General features: G+C 48.0%; 1 protein-coding gene across 1 annotated transcript in view; it reads left to right on the top strand.

Annotated features, from left to right (window-relative positions):
- The first annotated feature begins 293 nt into the window (after positions 1 to 293).
- The window catches only part of IL31RA (interleukin 31 receptor A), a 39,172-nt gene continuing 18,186 nt past the window's right edge, over positions 294 to 21,279 (top strand). The window contains exons 1-7 of the mRNA XM_038759676.1: positions 294 to 348; positions 7,246 to 7,363; positions 8,916 to 9,091; positions 12,754 to 12,905; positions 14,816 to 14,978; positions 16,454 to 16,536; positions 19,096 to 19,297. Coding sequence (XP_038615604.1) covers positions 294 to 348; positions 7,246 to 7,363; positions 8,916 to 9,091; positions 12,754 to 12,905; positions 14,816 to 14,978; positions 16,454 to 16,536; positions 19,096 to 19,297 — 949 coding nt within the window. The remainder of the gene's footprint in view (positions 349 to 7,245; positions 7,364 to 8,915; positions 9,092 to 12,753; positions 12,906 to 14,815; positions 14,979 to 16,453; positions 16,537 to 19,095; positions 19,298 to 21,279) is intronic.

Here is a 21,279-nt window from a genome sequence, read left to right as displayed (position 1 = left end):
GTGTCCCCTACTCTGTGGCATCAATCTGACATGTTCCCTGCCAACAAAGAGCTTACAGTCTATGTTCTTAGGCAAGGTGCTGATTTTTGATTGACATTTCAGGCCTTCCTTCCATCCTTCCGAGCCACCAGGAAGATGTGGCCTTGGGCCCTGTGAGTGTGTCCCCTACTCTGTGGCATCAATCTGACATGTTCCCTGCCCACAAGGAGCTTACAGTCTATGTTCTAAGGCGAGGTGCTGATTTTTGATTGACATTTCAGGCCTTCCTTCCATCCTTCCGAGCCACCAGGAAGATGTGGCCTTGGGCCCTGTGGGTGTGTCCCCTACTCTGTGGCATCAATCTAGCAGGTAAGGCATGCCTTCTCTGGAAATGTGAAATGTGGCTTATTTTATTTACCTTTGACCATTACTTGTGTTTTGACGCCAAAGAAAATGCTCATTGTTTAAATGTGCCAGAAATCCCAGCCCTTGTCTCCATGAGTTCCCTCCCCTCTCCTCCCCCCAGCCCCTCTTGAGATCTGGATGGAGATTTTTGGGATCTCCCAACTGAGGCCTATCCGGCTGGATTCTGTCCCGCTGGTCAAAGGATCTACCCTGCTAGTCAAACCCTTGGTCCCAAGAGTGAGTTAGAGCATCCCTCCTTGCAGAACCAGTGATTCTGAGGGGTCAAGGGAGGCTGAAAAGGGAGGGGTGCCAACCTTGTTCTAAACGATTGCTCTTCTCTTACTCAAATACCTTTCCACTGTCAAGCCCAGAGCCAGCCAACTATATGATGGGTTAATGTGGACTGTCCGGAGATTATGTCGTCACAACGGATTCTCTTTACAGAACGGCTAACTGTAGGCTGTAGACTCAAGACTGTAAGCTCGTTGAGGGTGGGGAATGTGTCTGTTTATTGTTCATTCAATCTTTCCATCGTATTTATTGAGCGCTTACTCTGTGCAGAGCACGTACTAAGTGTTTAGCATTATACTATTGTTATATTGTCATCATCATCATCAATCGTATTTATTGAGCGCTTACTGTGTGTAGAGCACTGTACTAAGCGCTTGGGAAGTACAAATTGGCAACATACAGAGACAGTCCCTACCCAACAGTGGGCTCACAGTCTAAAGGGTGGAGACAAAACCAAACATACAACAAAATAAAATAGAATAGATTTGTACAAGTAAAATAAATAAATAAATAGAGTAATAAATATGTACAAACATATATACATATATACAGGTGCTGTGTTGAAGGGAAGGAGGTAAGATGTGGGGGATGGAGAAGGGGACGAGGGGGAGAGGAAGGAAGGGGCTCAGTCTGGGAAGGCCTCCTGGTGTCCTCTCCCAAGCTGTTGGTACAGTGCTCTGCACACAGTAAGCACTCAATAAATATGATTGACTGACTGGCTGTGGTGAACACCCCACCCCCCCGGGGTTGGATTTGTAGCTTTCAACTGTATTAACCGCTGGGTGGTCAGGGGTCAGCCAGATTCCCCTTAGACTTGAGCTCAGCGCTGGTCTTCTCTGGTCCTCGCCGCCAACTTGGACTCTGGGGAGAGATTTCTTCCTACTGAAGTAGATTTAGAGGGAAATGCTTGGGAGTGAAACGTTTCAGCTCAAGGGATGGGGCTGGCCGCAGCTCTGCCCTGGTTGGGTCCCAGTCTATCAATCAATCATATTTATTGGGCACGTACCATGTGCAGAGGACTGTGCTAAGTGCTTGGGAGAGTACAATACAAGAGAGTTGGTAGACATTCCCTGCTCACAACAAACTCACAGTCTAGAGGAGGAGACAGACAGTAATATATATAAATAAATTGCAGATGTGTTTGTAAGTATGCTGGGACTGAGGGAGGGTGGCTAAGGGGAGCAAATTAGTGTGACGCAGAAGGGAGTGGGAAAAGAGGATATGAGGGCTTAATCAAGGAGGATCTCTTGGAGGAGGTGTGCCTTCAGTAAGGCTTTGAGGTGGGTCCCTCTTGTCTTTGGAAAGGCAAGTCCCTCCGTGTGGGCTGTGTGGGTTGCAGATAAAATAATAATAATGATAATAATAATAATAATAATAATAGTATTTGTTAAGCACTTACTATGTGCCAGGCACTGTTCTAAGTGCTGGGTATCATGTGGATGCTTTGATTGGGGTGAAATTCTTGGCATTTTTCCCCCCTACTTGAAAAACATATCTCAGTGGATCGTGTTATGCTCTCCAAAGCACTTAGTACAATGCTCTGCACATAGTAAACTCTCAATAAATACCACTGATGATGACGATGATGATGATTGGATGAGAACCAGGTGGGGAGAAAGGTGGTTTGCCTCCTGGATGCCCCCGTCTTGTGCCCATGTGGCCGTGAGATGATTTCTGGGGAACTGGAAGTTAGTGACTCATGGTTTCTGCTCTGTACCCTGCCTTTCTGTGGCTTTGCTAAGGTTTCCCAGCCTCCTGGCACCAGACCCACCTGGGCATGATTTTGCAGACACCGATACCTGAGCCAGTTCTCCACGGGCTGCACGTTTGGAGGGGTGGACAGAAAGTGAATTGAAGATCAATGATTCAGGCATCGTGATAGCCAGAGGGGATGGTGTGTGACTAATGAATTTTGGCAGTGCTGTCTTCAGGACTTCTTGCCCGCTTTGCAGGATTTGTTTAGATCGGCCCTTTGGGGCCAGTTATGTGGTGCTGGGGACGGAAAGTTAGTACAGTGCTCTGCACACAGTAAGTTCTCAATAAATACAATTGAATGAATGAAAGGAATCCTTAAGAAACGGGCGGATTTAAAAGAGACATTTCCCCTCAGCCGGACAACAGCACTGCGACGGGACAACTCAGAATTCCGTGGAAGAGCTGTCTGGGCTGGAATTTGGGGACGAGGAGGGATCCTCCAAACTCTGGCAGGAATGAGGTCATTGGAAGCTTTTATGGACATAGGACACTGAGACACACATGACAGACGATTATTGCGGGAATGACTCTGAGCACGTAGTATGTCATCATAAAAACATTTTGTAGAAGTCCTCCTGAACTTGGAGCATCTCTCTGGGGGGGATCGCTGACTCGGCTGTCTCCAGCTCCAGACCCTCTGACCTGGCCCTCTCTGGCTCCCGGCTCCCTGTCAACCAGAGCAGAGGCGGAGGGAGGTTTGCTCCCTAAAAAAATATAAACACCGAATAGAAAGAAGCAGCATGGCCTAGTGGATCAAACACGGGCCTGAGAATCAGAAGGACCTGGTTCTAATCCTGGCTCCGCCACTTGTCTGCTGCGTGACCTTGAGCTAGTCACTTCACTTCTCTGTGCCTTGGTTAACTCGTCTGTAACAGCTGAGAAACAGCGTGGCTCAGTGGAAAGATCACGGGCTTTGGAGTCAGAGGACAGGGGTTCAGATCCCGGCTCCTCCAATTATAATAATGATGGCATTTATTAAGCGCTTACTATGTGCAAAGCACTGTTCTAAGCGCTGGGGAGATTACAAGGTGATCAGGTTGTCCCACGGGGGGGCTCACAGTCTTAATCCCCATTTTTACAGATGAGGTAATGAGGTCCAGAGAAGTGAAGTGACTTGCCCAAAGTCACACAGCTGACAACTGGCGGAGCCGGGATTTGAACCCTCTGACTCCCAAGCCCGGGGCTCTTTCCACTGAGCCATGCTGCTTCTCTAATTGTCAGCTGTGTGACTTTGGGCAAGTCACTTCACTTCTCTGGGCCTCAGTTACCTCATCTGTAAAATGGAGATTAAGACTGTGAGCCCCACATGGGACAACCTGATCACCTTGTATCTCCCCCAGCGCTTAGAACAGTGCTTTGCACATAGTAAGTGCTTAACAAATACCATAAAAAAACCCCAAAACAAAACGTGGGGATTAGGACTGCGAGCCCCATGTGGGACAGGGACTGTGTCCAAGCTGATTAGCTTGTGCTTTGAACAGTGCTTGACCCAAAGTAAGTGTTTAACAAATGCTATCATTATTATTGTTATTATTATTAATAATGCCCAGGGCAGAGCAAGGTGAAGGAAGGAAAGAGATCGGACGAGGTTCAGGCCCAGGGTCAGATGTGGGAAGAGGGGAGGCTGAGTCAGGCCTAGTGTTCTTCCAAGGAGGGAGAGATGGTCACAGGTTCAGGAAGCCCTGTTGTGGAGGAGAAATGGGGAAGAAGTGGGAGGAGTGTGGTGTGCTGGGTTTCGGGGGGCCCGGGGAGTGAATGGCAGCGCTGGGCAGGGAGGTGGAAGCCAAGCTCGGCCAAGGGAGTGTTAAGATGGGGCTGAAGGTACCCGGACTCTGAGAGAGCAGACAGATCACGCCTCGATTGCTGAGATGGAAGGATGGTGTGGGGCTGGGACAGCTTGAATGCCACCTGTTTCGTCACCCTGACTTGCTCCCTTTGCTCTTCCCCCTTCCCCACCCCGCAGCACTTATCTACATGTCTGTCATTTTATTTATTTGTTGTGATGTCTGTGTCCCCCATGGGCAAACTCACTGTGGGCAGGGAATGTCACTGTTTACTGTTGTACTGTACTCTCCCAGGCACTTAGTACAGGGCTCTGTACACCGTAAGTGCTCAATACATACGACTGAATGAATGAATGAGTGGCTGCCAAAGTTTCAGTTGTGGGAGCCCCAGGAGGCAGAGGCGGGGGGAGCCAGGCCTCGCCCCGACCACGCAGGGCCGAGCATCACTGGCATGCCCGGGCATCACCCTAGGGAGCCATTGAGCAGGGACAGGACAGCAGACCCCCTGGCCTCGGAAGGGGCGGCCGATGGAGAGGGTGGGGTGTGGCTTGGGCCCAGCCTGGGGGACAACAGGAGGCAGGAAGAAGAAAGGGGGCAGACAGAGCCAGGGCAGGGAGACACCTGGCCAGATGGCCAGGAAACAGTGAAGTCTTGAAGCCTAGGCCTCACTGCAGAGTGGCCACCTCCCCTCCTTTAACCCAGCTCATGTACTGCCTTTCTGCTCTTCTCTGGCCTCTTTCCCTGCGACCAGCAAAGCAGGGGCAAGGCCTAGTTTCACCCTGGACTAACAGTTTCCATCAGGCAACTGGTCAAGATGAGCTGGGAGTCCTATGAGGTTTCCAGAGACTGGGGCCAGTGAGAGGCTCTGGGGATTTGATGATGATGGCATTTATTAAGCACTTACTATGTTCAAAGCACTGTTCTAAACGCTGTGGAGGTTACAAGGTGTTCAGGTTGTCCCACGGGGGGGCTCACAGTCTTCATCCCCATTTTACAGATGACGTAACAGACACAGAGAAGTTGTGTCTTGCCCAAAGTCACACAGCTGATAATTAGCGGAGCGGGATTTGAACCCATGACCTCTGACTCCAAAGCCCACGCTTTTTCCACTGAGCCACGCTGCTTCTCAGGATTTGTTTTCCTGTATCCCTCATGGCAGGGCTGGAGGGGGTGGCCTCCTCGTTCCTTTCAGGCCCGTTTGCTCGCTTCGGGTCCGGCAAGCAGCGAGTAGGAGGAAAAAGCGGGAAATGAAGGGGTTTGGCAGGCAGCCGGGAGAGGCTGAGGCTGTGCACTGCATTGGTCAATCAATCAATCAATCAATCGCATTTATTGAGCACTTACTGTGTGCAGAGCACTGTACTAAGCACTTGGGAAGTACAAGTTGGCAACATATAGAGACCGTCCCTACCCAACAGTGGGCTCACAGTCTAGAAGACCCAAGGCAGGGAATTCCCCACTGACAGGGAGGAGGGTGCTCAGTTGCAGGATGCCAGCCGTTGAGGACAGTGCTCATTTTTGAATTGGCAGGCAGTGAGGACAATGCTCATTTTTGGGTTGGCAGGCAGTGAGGACAGTGTCCGTCATTGGGTTGGCAAGTGGTAAGCTCATTTTGGGCTTGACAGACTTCTGTTTCTGGAGAGATGCCATTTCAAAGAAATGCCAGGAAATAAGAAAATTCCCACCAAACGGATCGATCCAGGAAGAAGGGACATTTACAATTAAGCCGAAGGAGATCTTCTACTACCTAAAAGGACAACAAAGAGCACTTTGAAAATCACAGACTCTGAATACCTTTTTAATCCTTCAGGAAATAAAATACAGGACTCTCCCCAATTTTAAATGACCACAATACATAAAATCCAGAGAAATGGTATGCAATAATTGCCAGCAAAGCCTGAGATATGTAAGCCCTGCCTGACGTTACTTCCAGTCGCTGCAGGGAAGACAGATCTCTTCCCATGCTCTCATTCCACAGGCCCAATCTCTTCCATACTGCTTCCCGTCAGGCCGAATTTTCCTCTTGGCCAAGGCTTGGGAGAGAGGCAACACTGATAGGGTGGAGGTGGAAGAGGAAAAGATCTCTTTTCTCTCTCTCTCTCTCTCTTTCTTTCTCTTTCCCTCTCTTTCCCCACTGTCCCCACCTTGATTCTGTGTGACAACTGGGTGAAGCTAAATAAATCATTGCAGCCATTTGGGGCAAGTAGTCAGGGCTGGGACTCAGATATCTGGCTGATAGGATCCTCTCACGTTTTTCTGCCCCCCTTCTGCTGGCAGCATGACCGGGATCCACCCTAGAACCTGGTAAATTCTTAAAAGGAGTCTGGGCAGGTGGTATAGACCAAAGTGGGGCCCGGAAAATGGGTGGAGGAAAAGTGCTTAGGAATAGTGGAGAGGGAGGGGGTGGGCTAGGGGCCGGGGAACGATCTACAGCCATCATGTCGGGGCTGGATCAGGAACAGCAAACTACAAGAGACACTTACATCTCTGGGAAACCTCATCCTACAGTACGATAGTTCACAATACACTGATACTTTTGAAAAACATTTTCCATACATGCCTTGGGATAAGCCTGCAAATTAATAATGTCTTCCCCCTCGTCCTTTTCCTGTTTGGAGAATAAGACTGAACTGGACCTTCCACTTACAGGATCGTTAGAGGGTCCCAGCTTGGAAACGGAGTTGGCCATTCCCCAAAGTTCTGCTACCCCGTCCGCCCCCTCCCGCCTCCAGGCCCCCAGACCTCCTTGTCAGATCCTCTCTTGCTCTGACTCCGGGCATTTCAGTCCTGTGTCACACACGTGTGACATGCTTGTGCCATGTGCTCACTGGACGTTTCAGGGATGGTCTCATCCCAACACGCCCTGCTCCGGTAACCCTTCTAGAGGGAGGAGTGGGCCAGGACAGGGGCTATCAAGTCCGGCAATTTCCCGTGAGCGCTGTCCAGTGGTTCCTGGCTCCCGGCCTCCTACAGCTGCATAATCGTTGCCCGGCATTTGGCTAGCAGACTAATGTTTGTTCCCTGTGATTTCCAGCCCCACCAGACAAGCCACAAAATATTTCCTGCAGCCTTTACTACAGTGAAAACCTCACTTGCACATGGGATCCGGGAAGGGAAGTTTATCCAGCAAATTTCACCGTTTCTATAAAATCGTAAGTATGAGCGAAAGAGAGGCCCGGGCCTGTGGATGTGGGGATTTCTCTCCCTTGTCTTCCTGAGACTTTTGGGAAATTATCCAGCTGTCACCCTCAATCCCCCATCCCATAGGCTTAGGATCCTCAGGGCTTTGGGATGGAAATTGGGGGCCCTCTTCAAGTCCCGGGGACCCAGGGTGCTGAGGGATTAGCTTGGGGAAGTCAGACTCCTCTCAGTGTGAAAAGTAGTGAGGCTTAGCAGAAAAAAACACAGGCATGGCAGTCAAGGAGGTTTGGTGCTCAAGAGACCTGGGGATCAGGAGGCTTGGAGTTGAGAAGGCTTAGTAGTAAGGAGACCAGGACAGTCTCTGGCCCTCCACACTGGCCTGAGTGGCTTCCAGTGAGGCTTAGATAGTGTCTCCAGCACTGTAAAAAAGGATGAGGACTGTGAGCCCCGTGTGGAACATGGACTGTGTCCAACCTGATTACTTTGTATCTACCAGAGTGCTTAGAAAAGGGCCTGGCACAAAGTAAATGCTTAGGAAATACCATGAAAAAATAATATTTAAAAAATCAACAATCAATGGTATTTCCTGTTTACTGTGTGCCAGCACTGTACTAAGCGCTTGGGAGGGTACAATGTAACAGAATTGATAAACAGGTCCCCTGCCCACAAGGAGTTCACAATCTAGAGGAGATTTCCAGAATGAGACCTCTCTAAACGCAAGTCCATTTTTCCCTACCTGCACGGGGCTCCAGCCCAGTCAATTCAATTCAATTCAATCGTATTTATTGAGCGCTTACTGTGTGCAGAGCACTGTACTAAGCGCTTGGGAAACACAAGTTGGCAACATATAGAGACGGTCCCTACCCAACAGTGGGCTCACAGTCTAGAAGGAGGAGACAGAGAACAAAACATATTAACAAAATAAAATAAATAGAAAAAACATGTACAAATAAAATAGAGCAATAAATCCGTACAAACATATACACATATATCCAGGTGCTGTGGGGAGGGGAAGGAGGTAAGGTGAGGGGGAGGAGGAGGAGGAGAGGAAGGAGCGGACAGCGTGGTCATTACAACAGATTCCCATAAGTATTCCAACATTAAGGAGGCCTTTTGAAGTCAGAGTTGGGAGTTCATTGCCTGATCTTTTCAGCCAATCAAAATGGTATTTCCCCCTCCTCAGTCGTTTGAGTCTGTAGCATAGTTTTGCCTTGGCAGGACTTCTCCGAATCCTGTGAAGCCGACTCCAGGCCTGCAGTCAAAAGGACATGGATTCTAGTCCCGGCTCTTCCGTTTGTCTGCTGTGGGACCTTTGGCAAATCACTTCGCTTCTCTATGCTTCAGTTGCTTCATCCTTAAAATGGGGATTAAGACTCTGAGGTTGATGCGGGACAGGGATTGTGTCCACTCCAATTTGCTTGTGTCCCCCCAGAGCTTAATACAGTGCCTGGCACGTAGTAAGCGCTTAACAAATATCACAATTATTATGATTACTGTTAGGTGGGGGTACCCACCACCCCAGGCCCCGCCGCTCACAAATCTTGGTCTCCTGTCCTTCTCCAGGGGCCTTTCTATCAGGAGCATCACCCAACACAGCCTCTGCAGGAGTAGCACCAACTCCTGCTCCTTCCGATTCTCTGATCTCCTCTACCCCTCCTTCAGCATCATCGAGGTCACTACCGAAAATGCGTTTGGAGTTGCCACGTCGAACGCCACGGTTTGGAATCTCCACAAGATCGGTAACTCTCGGGATTTTCTCTAATCAATCAATCAATCGTATTTATTGAGTGCTTACTGTGTGCAGAGCACTGGACTAAGCACTTGGGAAGTCCAAGTTGGCAACATATAGAGACAGTCCCTACCCAACAGTGGGCTCACAGTCTAAAAGGGGGAGACAGAGAACAAAACCAAACATACTAACAAAATAAAATAAATAGAATAGATATGTACAAGTAAAATAAATAAATAAATAAATAGAGTAATAAATATGTACAAACATATATACGTATATACAGGTGCTGTGGGGAAGGGAAGGAGGTAAAATGGGGGGATGGAGAGGGGGACGAGGGGGAGAGGAAGGAAGGGGCTCAGTCTGGGAAGGCCTCCTGGAGGAGGTGAGCTCTCAGTAGGGCCTTGAAGGGAGGAAGAGGGAGGAAGAGAGCTAGCTCTAAGCATTTCTACAAGTAGCTTGCGCCACTGTCGCCCCTTTAAAAAAAAATAATGGTATTTGTTCAGTGCTTACTAAATGTCGAGCACTGTTCTAACCTCTGGAGTAGATAGAAGTTTATCAGGTTGGACACAGCCCCTGTCCCTACATGGGGCTCACAGTTTAAGAGGATTTAATCCCCATTTTACAGATGAGGTAACTGAGTCAGTCAATTGTACTTATTCATTCATTCAATCGTATTTATTGAGCGCTTACTGTGTGCAGAGCACTGTACTAAGCGCTTGGGAAGTCCAAGTTGGCAACATATAGAGACGGTCCCTACCCAACAATTGGCTCACAGTCTAGAAGGGGGAGACAGACAACAAAACAAAACATGTGGACAGGTTTAATCATAATATTAAAGAAATATAATAATAAATAATAATATATAATATAAATAGAATAAATAATAATATTATTATTATTTATAGAGCACTTACTGTGTGCAGAGCACTGTACCAAGGACTTGGGAGAGTACAGTATAGCAATATAATACATTCCCCACCCACAGTGAGCATAGAGTCTAGAGGAAGCAGCATGGCTAAGTTGAAAGAGTATGGGCTTGGGAGTCAGAGGTAATAATAATAATAATAATAATGGCATTTATTAAGCGCTTACTATGTGCAAAGCACTGTTCTAAGCACTGGGGGGATACAAGGTGATCAGGTTGTCCCACGTGGGGCTCACAGTCTTAATCCCCATTTTCCAGATGAGGTAACTGAGGCCCAGAGAAGTTAAGTGACTTGCCCTAAGTCACACAGCTGACAAGAGATCATGGGTTCTAACCCCGCCTCTGCCACTTGTCAGCTGTGTGACCTTGGGCAAGTCAATTAACTTCTCTGGGCCTCAGTTAGCTCTTCTGTAAAATGGAGATGAAGACTGTTAGCCCCACGTGGGACAACCTGATTACCTTGTATCTACCCCAGCGCTCAGAACGGTGCCTGGCACATAGAAAGCGCTTAACAAATACCAACATTATTATTAGAGGGATGTGAAGTGACTTGCTGTAGGTCACACAGCAAGCAATTGGCAGGCCAAGGATTAGAATAGAGAAGAAGCATGGCTCAGTGGAAAGAGCACAGGCTTAGGAGTCAGAAGTCATGGGTTCTAATCCCAACTCCCCCACATGTCTGCCGTGTGACCTTGGGCAAGTCACTTCACTTCTCTGAGCCTGTTACCTCATCTGTAAAATGGGGATTAAGACGGTGAGCCCCATGTGGGACAACCTGATCACCTTGTATCCCCCCTCAGCGCTTAGAACGGTGCTTTGCACATAGTAAGCGCTTAACAAATGCCATCATCATCATCATCAATCGTATTTATTGAGCACTTACTGTGTGCAGAGCACTGTACTAAGCACTCAGGAAGTACAAATTGGCAACATATCATCATCATCAATCGTATTTATTGAGCACTTACTGTGTGCAGAGCACTGTACTAAGCGCTTGGGAAGTACAAATTGGCAACATATAGAGACAGTCCCTACCCAACAGTAGGCTCACAGTCTAAATGATGATGATGATCATCATCATTATTATGATTATCTAGTTCCCCTGACTCCCAAATCTGTGCTTTTTCCACTAGGCCACACTGCTTCTCCCTTCTGGGAACTGGGGGCGGGAGGAGCACATGGATGTAAAGTTGGCCAGGGTTGCAATGGGCTGCTGGAAGAGGCAGTGTGGGGGGCTGGAGCACAGAGTTTTCCCCTGAACAGTTTGGCCGGATAAAGTTTGGCTGTATCTCCCCCTTTTAGACTGTGAGCCCACTGTTGGGTAGGGACTGTCTCTATATGTTGCCAACTTGGACTTCCCAAGTGCTTAGTACAGTGCTCTGCACACAGTAAGCACTCAATAAATACGATTGATTGATTGATTGATCTGTGAGCCCACTTTTTTAGACTGTGAGCCCACTGTTGGGTAGGGACCGTCTCTATATGTTGCCAACTTGTACTTCCCAAGCGCTTAGTACAGTGCTCTGCACACAGTAAGTGCTCAATAAATACGATTGATTGATTGATAAAGAGCAGCTGGTGGACAGCCTTGAAACGGAGGGGCAGGAATCTGTCCATCCTCTCGTCGGCTCTGGGAAACAACCTTGGAACAAAAGAGAGGTTTGGTGGATTTCCCCTTCCGCCGTCATCAAAACAGCAGGCTTCCCACCCCAGAAGCAGCGTGGCTTAGTGGAAAGAGCCCGGGCTTGGGAGTCAGAGGTCGTGGGTTCGAATTCCGCTACACTACTTGTCAGCTGGGTGATTTTGGGCAAGTCACTTCACTTCTCTGTGCCTCAGTTACCTCATCTATAAAATGGGAATCAAGACTGTGAGCCCCAAGTGGGACAACCTGATAACCTTGTAACTATCCCAGTGCTTAGAACAGTGCTCGGTACATAGTAAGCGCTTAACAAATACCATTATTATTATTATTCTTGCTTCCCACCTGGGCCCATAGGCCATGCGGGCATGAGAAACTGCATGCACCCCCTTGCCTCTGCCCCCCCTTTATTTTTTTATTGTATCTGTTAAACACATACTATGGACAAAGCACTGTACTATGCACTAGGGTAGATAATAATAATAATAATGGCATTTATTAAGTGCTTACTATGTACAAAGCACTGTTCTAAGCGCTGGGGAGGTTACAAGGTGATTAGGTTGTCCCACGGGGGGCTTACAGTCTTAATCCCCATTTTACAGATGAGGGAACTGAGGCACAGAGAAGTTGAGTGACTTGCACAAAGTCACACAGCTGATAATTGGCAGAGTCGGGATTTGAACCCGTGACTTCTGACTCCAAAGCTAGATACAAGATAATTAGGTTGAAAACCATCCAGGTCCTACATGGGGTTCACAGTCTTAATCCTCATTTTACAGATGAGGGAACTGAGGCACACAGTGCTTTGCACATAGTAAGCGCTTAACAAATGCCATCATTATAATAATAATAATAATAGTAATAATGATAACAGAACTTTTTAAATGCTTACTATGTGCCAAGCACGTTCTAAGCGCTGGGGAAGATGCAAGGTAATCAGGTTGGACACATGGGGCTCACACTCCTAATCCTCGTTTTACAGACGAGGCAACTGAGGCACAGAGAACTTAAGTGACTTGTCCAAGATCACACAGCGGACAAATTGTACCCGGAAGGGTGGGATCGGCTGGACCCTGTCGCGTGACTTTCGTGTCTTTCGTTCTAGTGAGGATAGGTCCACCTACGATCCGAAGCGTGGAAATGGCCCCGGGCGCCGAATCTTCCCTTCTAGTAACTTGGGAGAGGCCTTCTCTGGCTCCTGAGTGGTGTGATTTAATATGCTGCCTTCGGCACAGGAAAGCGAACAGCGTCTACTGGGTAGGTTATAACACTACTGCTTTGCCGTCAATCAATCAATCAATCAATCGTATTTATTGAGCGCTTACTATGTGCAGAGCACTGTACTAAGCGCTTGGGAAGTACAAATTGGCAACACGTAGAGACAGTCCCTACCCAACAGTGGGCTCACAGTCTAAAAGGGGGAGACAGAGAACAGAACCAAACATACCAACAAAATAAAATAGGACAGAAATGTACAAGTAAAATAAATAAATAAATAGAGTAATAAATATGTACAACCATATATGCATATATACAGGTGCTATGGGGAAGGGAAGGAGGTAAGATGGGGGGATGGAGAGGGGGACGAGGGGGAGAGGAAGGAAGGGGCTCAGTCTGGGAAGGCCTCCTGGAGGAGGTGAGCTCTCAGCAGGGCCTTGAAGGGAGGAAGAGAGCTAGCTTGGCGGATGGGCGGAGGGAGGGCATTCCAGGCCAGGGGGATCTCCAGGCCTCCCGATCTCGTCCCTCCCGGCGAGCCAACTCTGGATGAGGGGAGCCATTGGGGGGATACCGGTGGCCCCAGATTCCCCCTAGGCCTCTGTGCCAGTGGCCGCTGGCAGAGACAACTGTGGGTCTAAGTATGCAGTGAGCAGCAGATTCCTATCTTCTGTGGTGTCCGGCAGAGGATAGCTCACTTGCCCCTTCCCAAAGGCTACGTACTCTGAGGAAACACTGAGACTGAATGAGAGCTCCCCAAATGAGCCCCTTCCTTCCTCTCCCCCTCGTCCCCCTCTCCATCCCCCCCATTTTACCTCCTTCCCTTCCCCACAGCACCTGCATATATGTATATATGTTTGTATTACTCTATTTATTTTACTTGTACATATCTATTCTATTTATTTTATTTTGTTAGTAGGTTTGGTTTTGTTCTCTGTCTCCCCCTTTTAGACTGTGAGCCCGCTGTTGGGTAGGGACCGTCTCTCTATGTTGCCAACTTGGACCTCCCAAGTGCTTAGTCCGGTGCTCTGCACGCAGTAAGCGCTCAGTAAATACGATCGATGATGATGGTGATGATGAAACACCAGCCTTTAGTCCTGGAGATTGTGAGATAAGCGCTCGCTCTGTCCCAGGCACCGTTCTAAGCAACGGGATAAATAATAATAATAATAATAATAATAATAATGATAATGGCATTTGTTAAGCGCTTACTATGTGCAAAGCACTGTTCTAAGCGCTGGGGGGGGTAACAATGTGATCAAGTTGTCCCACGTGGGGCTCACAGTCTTAATCCCCATTTTTACAGATGAGGGAACTGAGGCTCCGAGAAGTGAAGTGACTTGCCCAAGGTCACACAGCAGACTTGTGGCGGAGCCGGGATTCGAACCCACGACCTCTGACTCCAAAGCCCGGGCTCTTTCCACTGAGCCACACTGCTTCTCTAGAAGCAGCGAATCGGGTTGGGCCCGATAAATAGAAGCTAATCGGGTTGGGCCCGGTCCCTGTCCCACACGGGGCTCGCAGTCTTAATCCTCATCTCACAGATGAGGTGACCCCGACGCGGAGAAGTGAAATGACTCGCCCGAGGTCACACAGCCGACAAGCGGCAGAGCCGGGTCTCCACCACTCGTCGGCTGTGTGACTTCGGGCAAGTCACTTCACTTCTCTGGGCCTCAATTCCCTCATCTGCAAAATGGGGATGAAGACTGTGAGCCCCACGCGGGACAACCCGATCACCTTGTAAATTCCCCAGTTCTTAGAACAGTGACATAGTAAGTGCTTAATAAATGCCATTATTATTATTATTAGACCCGAGGTCCATCCGACTCTCAGGCCTGGGTTCTATCCACTAGGCCGTGCTGGATTTCAGGCTCCAGGGGTGAAGGGAGAGCGTTGGCATCAGGCGGGTGGCATCTCTTGGCCGCGCTCAGACTGTTTCTGCTTTCCCTTAGGAACAAGTGACCCTCATCATGGGAATCAGCGACCAGTCTGGGACGCACACCCTCTCTGGGCTGGACTGTGCAGACTATACGGTGTCCATGCGGTGTGAGGCGATTAACTCTGAGTTCTGGAGCGCCTGGAGCGAAGAAAAAACGGGAACCGTGGAGAGGCCAAGCAAGCTGACCCCTGCCCCTCAAATCCCGCCCCAGCCATGGTCCTAAACGCCGGGGAGTCGACTTAGAAAGGGGCTTCCCAGTCAGGATTGTCACCCAATCGGTGATATTTATTGAGCGCTCACTGTGTCCAGGGCACAGTGCTAAGCGCTTGGAAAAGTGTACTACCGCAGATTTTCCTGTCCAATCAATCAATCGTATTTATTGAGCGCTTACTGCGTGCAGAGCACTGTACTAAGCTCTTGGGAAGTACAAGCTGTCCACACACCTGCTGCCTGTGGCATTTCTTAAGATCCTACTACATGCTAAGCGCTTGTGTTTCTATAACCCCACCGCTGGAACTCCAATGGGCCAAGCACTTCTCCGGTGGGACGGATGTGGAATACCTTAAACACAGATGCATAAAGGATCCGTTTTAGGAGGCTGCCACGGAGGTTCAAAAGCAACTTTCATTCGATCCCATGAAACTGGATTTTCCAGAATGCTGGGGGTAAACAGTCAATATTAATGAGTAGGAATTAATGGATATTGGTTAAGTCTAGCTTCAAACACTTGGAGATTTAGGTGATTTAGGGATGTCAGACCCCTTCAGCAACTCTTCAGCATGGCTTGGTGGCAACAGCCCGGGCTTGGGAGTCAGAGGACGTGGGTTCTAATCCCGGCTCCGCCACTTGTCAGCTATGTGACTTTGGGCAAGTCACTGCCTCAGTTACCTCATCTGTAAAATGGAGATTAGGACTGTAAACCCTATGTGAGACAACCTGATTACCTTCTATCTACCCCAGTGCTTAGAACAGTGCTTGGCACATAGTAAGCACTTAACAAATACCATTATCATTATTAATAATAATAATAATTATTATTATTATTTTAGCTCTCTCTTCCTAAGCGTGTCCCCTAGGGCTGACCACAATTCCTGCAGACTGGAGCCAGAAAATGGAGCTCTCGACTTTTTCCTGCCCAATAATCTCAGGATGCAGGTCTTAATGATAATGATGATAAAAATAATAATAATAATTGTGGTATTTGTTAAGCGCTTACCTCGTGTCAGGCACTTTACTAAGCGCTGGGAAGGATACAAACAAATTGGGTTGGACACAGTCCCCTGGCCCACCTGGGGCTCCCGGTCTTAATCCCCATTTTACAGATGTGCAGGTGAGGTGCAGAGAATTTAAGGGACTCAACCAAGGTCACACAGCAGACAAGTGGCAGAGCCGGGATTAGGATCCATAATAATAATGGTTTTTGTTAAGCACTGGGGTAGATACAGGGTAATCTTGTGGGGGGTGACCCCTTTCCTGCCTCGCTGCCCCCTCCCCAGAGAACTTGTTTCACCCAGCCAGGATCCCGGCCTCCTCCCAGCTTCCCCGGCAATGAGTCCAAAGGCCCCGGACAGGTCAGCCCCATTCCGGCCCTGTCCCTAGCTGTCTCAGCGGAGTTCCTGCTAACCCCCTTCCTCTCTCTCTCTCCACCCAGGTCCGGCATGTGGCGGCGACCTATGGAGAGTTATAGGGCCCACTGGGCCGGACGGGAAACGGACCGTGTGGCTGATGCGCAAGGTAAACCAGCCGAGCTATGCCAGAAATACCGGCAGCGTGGGTTCCTGCCTCACACAGTCTGGAAACCTGGGCATAGCCAACAAGGACAAGGCTAGAAGGAGGGCAGGGCTAAGGGTGGTCTCATTCTCCCTGGGGGCCCCAGTCCACCTCAGTGGACAAAGAGCCACATGGCCCACAAGCCTCTCCTAATCAATCAATGAATGGTATTTATTGAGTGTTCACTCTGTGCAGAGCACTGTTCTAAGTGCTTGGGAGAGTACGGTAAAATAGAATTATTGGAAACGTTCCCTGCCCATAACGAGTTTTCCATCCAAAGCGAGAGGCAGACATTAATATAAATAATAATAGTTATTATTATGGTATTTGTGAAACGCTTATATGCCAGGCACTGTACTAAGTGCAGCTGTGGACATAAGTGTTTTGGGGTTGGGAGCGGGGATGAATAAAGGGAGCAAGTCAGGGTGATGCAGAAGGGAATGGGAGAGGAGGAGAGGAGGGATCCATCATTCCCGAAGCCCTGGTAGTGTCGGAACTTGAGTCCAGCCTGGGAGCATGCTTTTTTTAAATCATATTTCTTAAGCCCTGGTGCTGTTGGAACTTGGGTCCAGCCTAGGAGCCTGCTTTTTTTAAATCATATTTCTTAAGCCCTGGTGGTGTCATAACTCTAGTCCAGTCTAGGAGCATGCTTTTTTTTTAAATCATATTTCTTAAGCGCTTACCATGTGTCAGACACTGTACTGAGCACTGGGGTATGTACAAGTTAATTAGTTTGGACGCAGTTCCTGTCCTGCATGGGACTCGCCAACTAAGCACGAGGGAGAACAGGCACTGAATTCCCATTTTACGTTGAGGAAAACTAAGGCACAGAGAACTTAAGTGGCTTGCCCAAAGTCACAGAGCAAACAGGAGGAGGAGGAGGAAAACGAAGAGGAGGAGGAGGAGGAGAAGAAGGAGGGAAATGAAGAGGAGGAGGAACAATATTTAATCAATCAATCGTATTTATTGAGTGCTTACTATGTGCAGAGCACTGTACTAAGCGCTTATTTAAGCACTTACTGTGTGTGCAGAGCACTGTACTTAGTGCTGAGAGAGAGAATACAGAGGTGGGAATTAGAAACGGTCGATGCCTTTGAGGGGACTCACGATTTCAGCGTCCAAGTGAGGAGGAGGGACTGGAGACAGATGCATCAGGAATGACGAACCATTAAAACACAACACAGACAAATACACTAAATAAAAACAAAATTAGTAGGACGCCGTGGCAAGGGAAGCAGAATTTCAGGCTCCTCAAGGCCCAGGGTTTCAGGTGCACCCTCAGCCACCAGTCTTCGTGAGGTTTTGTCAAGGCTTCATGAAGTGAGTTTTATCCCCAGTCAGGCAGGCATAAAGTATGATAGGAGAAGGGACCCTCGGAGGCAGGAGGGAAGGCAGAAGTTAGTTCAGATAGATGCTTTCAAGTAGTGTGTGTGAGTGTTTGTGTCTATCTGCCTATGTTTGCGTGTCTGCCTGTATAATAATAATAATGATGGCATTTATTAAGCGCTTACTATGTGCAAAGCACTGTTCTAAGCGCTGGGGAGGTTACAAGGTGATCAGGTTGAGAGAGAGACTACAGAGGTGGGAATTGTCTGCCTAGCTCTATGTGTGTGTCTGTGTTTGTGTTTACATGGGTGTTTTGTGTGGGTATCTGACTACGTGCTTGCGTGTTTATGTGGGGGATGATCAATCAATCAATCGTATTTATTGAACGCTTACTGTGTGCAGAGCACTGTACTAAGCTCTTGGGAAGTACAAGTCGGCAACACATAGAGACAGTCCCTACCCAACAGCGGGCTCACAGTCTAGAATGGGGGAGGGGGGGATCTATTTTTCTGTGTGTTTGTGTTTCTATCACTCTGTATATAGTAAGTTATTAATAAGCACCATCATTATCATTATTATTATTATATGCTAGTGTCTATATATTGCTCACACTCAGATTGCATTTGTGCATGCACCTGTGTGTACATCCATCAGTGTGTAAGTCTGGTTATTGTATACTGGGGCCCACAGCAGTTATGCACATACCAACAATTTATTTATTTATATTAATGCCTGTCTCCCCATCTATCAATAAATCAATCAATCATATTTATTGAGCACTTACTGTGTGCAGAGCACTGTACTAAGCGCTTGGGAAGTACAAATTGGCAACATATAGAGACAGTCCCTACCCAACAGGGGGCTCACAGTCTAAAAGGGGGAGACAGAGAACAAAACCAAACATACTAACAAAATAAAATAAATAGAATAGATATGTACAAGTAAAATAAATAAATAAATAGAGTGATGAATATGTACAAACATATATCCATATATACAGGTGCTGTGGGGAAGGGAAGGAGGTAAGATGGGGGAGTGGAGAGGTCTAGACCCATCTAGACTGTAAGTTTATTGTGGGCAGGGTATGCATCTACCATCTGTTATAGTTGTAGTCTCCCAACTGCTCTGTACAGTGCTCAGTGCTCAATAAGTCCAATTGATCGACCGATCGATTGATTGACTCTGGCTGTCTGTCAGGGATGTTGCCGGCGCTCCTCCGGCTACAGCGTAAACGTCATCCCGGAGAAGAAGCCGTCTCTGGGTCGGACCGTGACCACGACCAGCTGGCTGGGCGAGCTGTCTTTGACAGGAGAGGCCTACCTGGTATCCCTGGTGGACTATAACTCCACTTCAGCATCTGCCAAAGCCACCCTGAGGATCCCACCCGTCGGAGAAAGCCGTATGTTCCCCGGAATTCATTTGTTCATTCATTCAATCGTATTAATTGAGCGCTTACCGTGTGCAGAGCATTCATTCATTCATTCAATCGTATTTATTGAGTGCTTACTGTGTGCAGAGCACTGTACTAAGCACTTGGAAAGTACAATTCGGCAGCAGACCAAGACGATCCCTGCCCAACAACGGGCTCACGGTCTAGAAGGGGGAAGACAGACAACAAAACAAAAGAAGTAGACAGGTATCAATAATAATAATAATAATGGTATTTGTTAAGCGCTTACTATGTGCAAAGCACTGCTCTAAGCGCTGGGGGTACAAGGAGATCAGGTTGTCCCACGTAGGGCTCACAGTCTTCATCCCCATTTTACAGATGAGGGAACTGAGGCCCAGAGACGTGAAGTGACTTGCCCATCATTAACATCAACGCCGCCAGGAGACCTTCCCAGACTGAGTCCTCTCCTTCCTCTCCCCCTCCTCCCCATCTCCATCCCCCCATCTTACCTCCTTCCCTTCCCCACAGCACCTGTATATATGTATATATGTTTGTACAGATTTATTACTCTATTTATTTATTTATTTTACTTATACCTATCTATTCTATTTATTTTATTTTGTTAATATGTTTTGTTTTGTTCTCTGTCTCCCCCTTCTAGACTGTGAGCCCACTGTTGGGTAGGGACCGTCTCTATATGTTGCCAGTTTGTACTTCCCAAGCACTTAATACAGTGCTCTGCACACAGTAAGCGCTCAATAAATACGATTGATTGATTGATAGATTATTTATTTATTTTACTTGTACATATTCTATTTATTTTATTTTGTTAATACGTTTGGTTTTGTTCTCTGTCTCCCCCTTCTAGACTGTGAGCCCACTGTTGGGTAGGGACCGTCTCTATATGTTGCCAGTTTGTACTTCCCATGCGCTTAGCACAGTGCTCTGCACACAGTAAGCGCTCAATAAATACGATTGATTGATTGATTATTTATTTATTTTACTTGTACCTATTCTATTTATTTTATTTTGTTAATATGTTTTGTTTTGTTCTCTGTTTCCCTCTTCTAAGTAGGGACCGTCTCTATATGTTGCCAACTTGGACTTCCCAAGCACTTAGTCCAGTGCTCTGCACACAGTAAGTGCTCAGTAAATACGATTGAATGAATGAATCAAAATAAATAGAATGATAGATATAGTCTCATCATTAATAACATAAATGGGATAATAAATATGTACAAATAGACACAAGTGCTGTGGGGCGGGGAGGGGGGTAGAGCAGAGGGAGGGAGTGGGGGCGATGGGGAGGAGAGTGGCAGGTTCAATCAATCAATCAATCGTATTTATTGAGCGCTTACTGTGTGCAGAGCACTGTACTAAGCGCTTGGGAAGTACAAGTTGGCAACATACAGAGACGGTCCCTACCCAACAGTGGGCTCACAGTCTTGAAGGGGGAGACAGAGAACAAAACCAAACATATTAACAAAATAAAATAAATAGAATAGATATGTGGAAGGTTCCCGCCAGCCCACATTTCAGAAGATTTTCTTGCCATGCTTCAGGTCGTAGTATTGCATCTCCGCTTGGGCAGAGGTGTGAGGAGTCATTCATTCATTCATTGGATCGTATTTATTGAGCGTTTACTGTGCGCAGAGCAGTGGACTAAGCAAAAACCTCCAATGGCTACCGATCAATCTGCGCATCAGGCAGAAACTCCTCACCCTGGGCTTCAAGGCTGTCCATCCATCACCTCGCCCCCTCCTACCTCACCTCCCTTCTCTCCTTCTCCAGCCCAGCCCGCACCCTCCGCTCCTCCACCGCTGATCTCCTCACCGTACCTCGCTCTCGCCTGTCCCGCCATCGACCCCCGGCCCACGTCATCCCCCGGGCCTGGAATGCCCCCAATCCCTCTGCCCATCCGCCGCGCTAGCTCTCTTCCTCCCTTCAAGGCCCTGCTGAGAGCTCACCTCCTCCAGGAGGCCTTCCCAGAC

This window comes from Tachyglossus aculeatus, chromosome 17, assembly GCF_015852505.1.
Source record: "Tachyglossus aculeatus isolate mTacAcu1 chromosome 17, mTacAcu1.pri, whole genome shotgun sequence".
NCBI lineage: Eukaryota > Metazoa > Chordata > Mammalia > Monotremata > Tachyglossidae > Tachyglossus > Tachyglossus aculeatus.
The sequence above is the reverse complement of the archived record's forward strand: the minus strand, read 5'-3'. Positions and strand labels throughout refer to the sequence as shown.